The following is a 7,940-nucleotide window of genomic DNA, read 5'->3' as shown; positions in this document are numbered from 1 at the left end:
AATTCTAGGAATTATTTTATTTAATATTATTTGGAATTAATATATTTAGATGGTTGGCATAGCAGACAACGTAAAAACAATTTTCTGTCATTTATGTTGCCTTCTGCATAACCCTAAATCAATGTTGAAAGGTTGTGTTTTACAACCATCTGATTTTGGTAACCAAACCCCGCACCTATGATTGTTTATGATTATTTTTGTTCATTATTTGTAGTTTAAACCCATTAAAACTTATTGCTTGATGGTATTTCATGGTTTTTTTTTTCCCTTTACTTTTTCTTTCAAGGTTGCTAGGAACACAACCTAACATGTGATTTTTTTCATTGTTTAAAGTTTAGACCCATTAAAATTTAAAACTTATTACTTTATAGGTTCATGTACTTTTTTCTTCTTCTTATTTTTCTCTTTTGAATAGTCATATATTTTTGGCATTTTGGAAGTTTTCACATTTGAATTTTTTGTGTTAGTTTTTGCAATATTTGAACATGTTTAGCAAGTTTCAACAACTATACCATGTATTATTCTTTTGAAGGTAACTAATTTTTCTTTTATATTTCTCTATTATAAAATCATATATATATATATATATATAGTTTTGTTTCAATAATTTATAGGATGTAAATCTTATGATTCCTTAATATTTTTTGGCCTTTTGGAAGTTTTAACATCTGACTTTTTGAGTTATATTTTTGTAATATCTAAAACTATCTAGAAAATTTCAATAATTATAACCATGAATTATTATTTTGAGTGTAACAAAATTTTCTCTTATATTTCTCTGTTGTGTAGTCACACACACATATATATTTTTATAATTTTTAAACTCTTAATCTTTTGATTCTTTTCAATAGTTATAGGTTTATAGTCATGAACTATTCTTTAATATTTTTCGTAAGTCATTGCACGTTCAAACAATGACTTCTTTATCAAATTGTAACACAAATTGAAGTTATACAAGAGCAATTCATGCAATAATATAGTTTTTTAATCAATTTAAAATTTTCTAAAATCATTTTAGTTTACCACATAAATAGGTAGGTTCCCGTGCATAGCACGAGTTAGCGACTAGTTAATTAATAATTAAAAGAACAACCTTTCTTACAAAACTCCCACGTGGCTCACATTATTCTCTCACTCCAATGCTCCATTGGACGAAAAGAAAACCAATTTTTTTTTATTAAAAGAGAATACTTATGAATTTCGATTATAATTTAACCAGTTAAGCTAATTGAAACCTATTCTTTATCGATTAAACTTTAATATAAATACGAGAAATATAATGTATCTGTTTGTGAAACGAAAACCAAAAAAACAAAAACAAAAACAAAATACCACCGCCAGTGCCGAGGTTGTTATAGTAACGTTGTTTCTATTTTCAGAGAAAAAAATAGATAAAAATATATATAATATTGTTTAATCCTGAGCTTAAAATCCAATTCCAAACGAGCCATATTTAAATATAAATACTAATACTACTACCATATAAAAGTTTTCACCGCTCTTTTCTTCTTCTTCTTCTTCTTCTTCTTCTTCTTGACTTTGATAACAGAAAGGCAAAAAAAATGTGAGGCGTGTCAGAGATATCGGGCGTGGTGGCGCGAGGGCGGTTGGCGGTGCTGTCTGCGCGCTTAATCACCGCCACCTCCTCCAATGAGCTCATTGAGGTGGCGCCATCTCTCGAGCCAAACTGCCTCTCAGCTCAGGTCTCACCTCCCGGAAACCTTGCAGGCTCCTTGACCGTCGTTGATGGAAGGACCGGCAAGAAGTACCAGGTACCGGTCTCTGAGGATGGCACTGTCAAAGCTACTGATCTTAAGAAGGTATGTCTTATGTTCTTACGTGAATTGTTTTTGCCTTTTGAAAAGCTCAACTGGGTTTGATTTGGTTTTGTTGAATTTTGTTGTGTTTTGGTTTGTGATAGTTGTTTATGATCTGGGTTGTGGTTGTTGGGGAAATTTTTTTCAGAACAGAGAAAAAAGATAGGATTTTGGAATTGGGTTTTGAATTATTGGTTATGTGGGCTAGTTTTTATTTATTTATTTTAAAGTTCTGATCCGATTAGCTTTTTGGGTTTCATTTGGACTTGTTTTGATTTGGGAGTGATTGAATTTTAATTTTGACGTGTTTTTGTTGAGAAAATCATAGATATAAAGGAGATTTATTAATTAAAGGATTTTTTTTTTTTTTTGAGAAAGTATTAATTAAAGGATTTGATATTAAGTTTCAATTCATCACGATAATTTTTAATGTTTGGCTGCTGGACATGGCATCAATATATGTTTGTTTGATGTGATTATTGGCATTGTATTTTGCTATGTTGATGAATTAACTTCAGGTGTACTGATTTTATTGTTTTCAATGAAATTTTAAATTTTGCAATTGCTCATGTGGATATACAGATTACACCTGGGAAAAATGACAAGGGGCTCAAAGTTTATGACCCAGGCTATCTGAATACAGCTCCTGTTCGGTCGTCGATTTGTTATATTGATGGTGATGAGGGTATCCTTAGGTATAGGGGCTACCCAATTGAGGAGTTGGCTGAGAATAGCAACGTTGTGGAAGTGGCCTACCTCTTAAGTAAGTTCTCTGTGGAGATTCCTATATTGTACTAGTTTCTTATATTGTACTAGTTTCTAATGACTAACAATCATTTATGTTATAATATGTTCTAATTTACTAGAATCATTTGTTGATAACTTTTTGATAATAAGCCAATGAGTCAATGAGCCCTACTCAAATAGCACTTCCTCATCTCACAAGTGTGGGTGGAGGATGAGGCCATGGGCTCAAAACCCACTTGGTGCATGTGTAATTACCAATAAAGAAAAGAATAATTGGTGGAGAAAATGAGGTTTGATAAAATAAATGAATTGGGATTTTAGAAGTACATACGTAAATCTTGTTGAAGGATTGTCTTCTTCTTCTCTCTCTCTTCCTCTTTCACACGCACACTGTATTGCCACTATAAGTATGAACAAGTATTATGCACTTTTATTTTCTGAAGGAAAATATGCCATTATATTGATATGTATGTGATGTGCTGGACATGCTAAAATGAAATTATGTTATAGTGATTAATTATACCTGAGAATTTCTATAAAAAAGTTTTATTTAGTATAGAATTGTTTTGATTCCTAAAAAATTATATTTATACTGTTTGTATCTTTAATTATACAATGTTCATCTCTGTGTGTTTACTTGCACTCTTATGTCTACTTTCTTAATTCAATTTCTGTATCTGAAACTCTTTTTTTTTTTTGCCCAGTGTATGGGAATTTGCCTTCTGAAAATCAGCTAGCAGACTGGGAATTTGCTATCTCTCAGCATTCAACCATACCACAGGGAATTCTGGTATGCTTTACTTTCTTTCTCGTTTAAAAAAAAAAAAAAAAAAAAGAGTATGATTCTAAGTTCTGGTTTTGGTAAATTTGTTTTGTAGGATATAATACAGGCGATGCCTCATGATGCTCACCCAATGGGTGTACTTGTCAGTGCAATGAGTGCTCTCTCCATTTTTCATCCTGATGCCAATCCTGCTCTCAGAGTAAGTTTGATAATTTTAGATTGATGTAGTGAGTTTTGTAGTACTCTTTTGATTAGGTAAAAGAAAATTCTTCTCTTTTTTATTTTTAATTTTTATCAGGTATCAATATTTTACAGGTACAAGTATCATGGCATAGGTTTTATATATGTACTGTTACCTGACATTTCTTCTATCTTGTGAAAAACTTTCCACACCCAATTTTTTCACTAAATTTCAAGGAATATCTCTAATTTAACTTTTGGAAATAAAATTCTGGTATGAATTTCAAGCCACTTGGTGAAGGGTTCCATTGATTGATAAAGAAAAAAAAAAAAACTGTTTTCTATCAGTTTATAGTCACTTGGTAATCGTCAAGGATTTTAACTCCACCACTTATTTTATCCTTGCAAGAAATACTTTGCCTTAAGTCTCATCCTACATTAATAGATTAATGTGTTGTTGGGAAAGTTGGGACAATTTTTCCTAAACTTTTTGTAAAGAGTAATGCTAGAGCCACAAACTACTCTACAAACTTTTTACAAACTGCCGAAGGAGCATGGTACATGTCATCTAAAAATAATGAGCTGGACTAATTAGTCAGATTTTAAGTATAAAAATTCATTATAATTTTTAATTATACTAAAAACTTAAACAATTTCTGGTGACTGTTCAGCTCCTCCCTGAGTTCAGGCAAGTGGCAGCATGGTGACTGGCGCGTGGCGGTGTGTGGAGAAGAAAATTAAGATTTTTATCAACTTAGAAATTATAGGAGAAGAAAATAAGACTAAAATAATAATGAAATAATAATGATGTGGCAAGCTCTAGAGAGGTCAACAAAAGTCAAAGATTTCAGTTTTATATATAAAATATATAGATTATTATTATTTTTTTCTCACGTGTTCTATTCAATGTGCTACTTAGTACTTGCCAATCGGCTTTGATGGTCTCATGACCCTCATCGAAGGTACGATCATGGTGAAGTTTAGAAAAAGAAGAATGTATATATAATCATGGCGAAGTTTAGAAAAAGAAGAAGAAAAAAAAAAGTTTGGAAGGTAAAATATCACTTTTGGCCCATATATATATATATATATATATATATAAAGCCCATGTGTCTAGGCGAATGGCTTGAGAGTTGAAACTGCTAGAAAATGTAGAGCAGATAATGAGTCAATGCGAATAGTAATAGAGAACACAAATGCAAACAACCCGCCTTAGTCATGGTTGCCTAATACGTGACTATTACTTTGAACATGTGGATGTCACTTAATTTATAATTGTTCGAAAAATTTTATTAAAAAAAAGTTTTAAAATAAATAAAATTCTACCCATCTTAGTCAAAAGGTTATAATAGATTCTTTTTTTAATGAAAAAATATATGTATATACAAAATATATTCTCTTATATGTGTTTATTGTTGAACGGTTTTTTATGGGATGATAAATTGATTAGTATTTTTTTTTTCTATTTATCAACAAACAAAATGGGAAGATTTTTTCTATATATCAAGAATCAAATAATTTGGAATCAAAATATATAAAAGGGAATTAAAGGTTTGAAGAGAAAAAGATACCAAATAAAAGATCGTTACCATTTAAATTTGAAAAATGATAAATTTTTTTTGTTCATAAAACTTTATGTATAAATAATTAAATTAGTACTACTTCATATGTTTATTATTTAATTATTTTTAATTTATACAAATAGTAATTATTAGTGACATCAATGTATATGTATATTCTTTTAAAAAAAAAATGTATGTGTATAAGTGCATGTGTACGCATACACGTGCGTATACACACACATATAATTATAAACTTTGTTCTTTATTCTTCCCCCCCACTCCCCCTAGCCAAATCCTGACTTCGTTAAAGCTGTTTTTATATGTTTTCAATAATGTTGTTTTTGTATGTTATCTTACTAAATCATAACCATATAATCTTTTGATATGCAATCTCAACATTGTTATTGTACACAAATTTTATGCTTAAAAGTCACAAAGTAACAAAAGAGTGCAACAAATAATCAATTTGTATTGACATTATATGAAAGTGTGTATAATTCTCTATATGATTCTTTGTAATAAAGGAATACTATAAATTTCTCTAATTCGATTTTTGCAATGCTTGATGATCCAAAGGACTATGAAGCTTGATCTTGGATTGTGTCTTAAAGTCTCCGAGTTGGGTGTGTAGCTTGAAATATTTTATTTAATATGGAACTAAATCAAATGGAAATTGGTGGGAAATTTCCTATTTTGATTGAGAGTAAGAATATGCCTTGATTTTGAATGAACAAGAGTGCTCTTTTGGACTTAGAGCTTTATTTCTTAGCAAAGCACTATTGTGATCTTTCTATCTTTGTCTTTTTTTCATATGGACGAGCAAGAAACAAAATTCCATATCTTTGTCCACTGTTGAAGCATAATACATTGTTGTAGGCAATTATTGCACTCAACTTCTTTGAATGATTATGACTATCCATTGTGACAATAGTGCCATTAACATTATCAAGAACCCTGTCCAATATTCTTGGACCAAGCACATCGATGTTCAATATCGTTTCATTAAAAATCTTTTAGAAAATCATGGTGTCTCTTTCATCCCAAAACATCACTCGGTGATTTTTTCAACAAACCACTCGATGGCCTTTGCATTAAGTGCCCCTTCGGAAGGTTATCAGTGTCTGTCCCATGATCTGCTAGTTCTTCTCCTAGGATGTGCATTCTTGTTCATCATTCATCCTAGGAGTTAGTGTTTATATACATTCATGCATTACTTTTTAGCTTATTTTCATTGTTTTAGCATTACGTTTTTGCTTTTATTAGAAATTGAAAAACATCAAAGAAATGAAAGAGTGCAAAAAAAAATCCAAAAATTGTGAAATATAGGAATAGATCTTAAAAAAACTTTAGGGCCTCGACAGATGGTTATTTTAAATAGGCCTTATCCATAATTTCTTCTGAGATGATACTGGTAGCTAACAAGGATGTGCAACCAAAATAGACATGTTAGCATTCAAAATATTGTAAGAATGCCTCTGAGAGAATTCCACCGCCACAACCAACATCAACTATTTTAAACCCTTCAAAACGCCTGGCACTGTTAGGATCCTTACTCAAACAAGGAAAACTAATCAGAATTTATTTGTGGGGGAGGTGGAAGTGAAATTGTTGTTGTACCATTACATACACGCTTAACAATAAATGAGAGAGCTGTGGAGGACAGTATATATATTTCCAATGAAAGCCCTAGCATGAATATCTTAATACTTATAAAAAGCTAAAGGACAATCTTTTATTATAAGCTGCAGTGAAAGTGCATACTCATAGATAAGTGCAATTTACATGCTAGATGAAACTAAAATGACAACTATCAATGTCAGATTCTATGGTCTGGTTTTTTTTATAAATATCCTAATAAGGGTCATTTACTTTATCTAGTCTAGTCATATACAGTCCTAACAAGGGTCACTATACTCTTATCCAAATATAGGAATTAAGAATAAAATATAGAGATATAATAGGAAAATTATAACAGAAAATTAAAAGAATGAACTAAATTCCTCTCTCAGAAACCCTAGTCCAATTAAAAGAAGGTGAGAGATTTGCGAAAAGAAGGGGTGAAAAAAGGGCTAGAAAAGAACAAAGACATGATGAAGAGAGAAAGACAATAAGAGCGGATTGAACTAATGCAGTATCTCCAGATTTCTAACTAAAATTGTAAATTATCCAAAGCCCAATGACACATGTTGTCCACATATTTAAAACCATCTGCCCCGTACTTATAAGATAAATTTAACTCCCACATCAGTCACCATTTAAACAACAATTTTCAGGGTAACCACATTGCATACCCAAATTTAAATTGCTGCTCAATAAGCAATCATACAATTAGCAATTCAAGACAAGTACTTGACGAACCTAATCCATTAAGCTTACCTAATAGGAATGGCAACGGGTCGGGTTCGGGCCGGGTTTTTCCATACCCAGACCCGACCCGCGAGTCAAGACTAGCGGCCCAGACCCGGCCCGTTTACTAAACGGATTTTTTTCCGGAGCCCAGACCCGCCCCCGCGGGCTCCACGGGCCCCGTTTGGCCGTGGTACTTCAGGGCCCATTTTGTGGCCCAATCAAAAAAAAAAAAAAAAAACCGTTTGCCTAACATTGATTTTCTCAGCAACCAAACAGGAGGGGAAAAAGAACACTCAACAAAACTTATTATTTTCTCAGCAACCAATAGATCTGAACAATCGGAAACCAACAAAACCCATTATTTTCTCAACAACCAACAGATCAGAAACCCTTTTTTTTTTCATTACAATATTTTCCCACATCAAAAGCAAAAAGAAGAATTAACATACAAACCCTAGGTCTGAACAATAAGACCATACAAAATCAATTCACACAAGCCGA

The 7,940-nt window shown here is 31.7% G+C and overlaps 1 protein-coding gene across 1 annotated transcript; it reads left to right on the top strand.

Moving 5' to 3' along the window:
• The first annotated feature begins 513 nt into the window (after positions 1–513).
• On the top strand, positions 514–3,651 carry LOC115951638 (citrate synthase 2, peroxisomal-like). Its single transcript, XM_031068804.1, has 5 exons — positions 514–532; positions 1,570–1,820; positions 2,400–2,580; positions 3,269–3,354; positions 3,443–3,651. Exons 1-5 carry the CDS (start codon positions 514–516, stop codon positions 3,569–3,571), a joined length of 666 nt encoding a protein of 221 aa, XP_030924664.1. The 3' UTR covers positions 3,572–3,651.
• Positions 3,652–7,940: the final 4,289 nt, after the last annotated feature.

This window comes from Quercus lobata, chromosome 7 (assembly GCF_001633185.2).
Source record: "Quercus lobata isolate SW786 chromosome 7, ValleyOak3.0 Primary Assembly, whole genome shotgun sequence".
NCBI lineage: Eukaryota > Viridiplantae > Streptophyta > Magnoliopsida > Fagales > Fagaceae > Quercus > Quercus lobata.
The sequence above is the reverse complement of the archived record's forward strand: the minus strand, read 5'-3'. Positions and strand labels throughout refer to the sequence as shown.

Bases quoted from the DNA above. Each gene is read 5' to 3' on its own strand.
- LOC115951638 (XM_031068804.1), top strand. The intron at 1,821-2,399 runs GTATGTCTTATG...GTGGATATACAG, and splicing joins AAGCTACTGATCTTAAGAAG to ATTACACCTGGGAAAAATGA. The intron at 3,355-3,442 runs GTATGCTTTACT...TTTGTTTTGTAG, and splicing joins CCATACCACAGGGAATTCTG to GATATAATACAGGCGATGCC.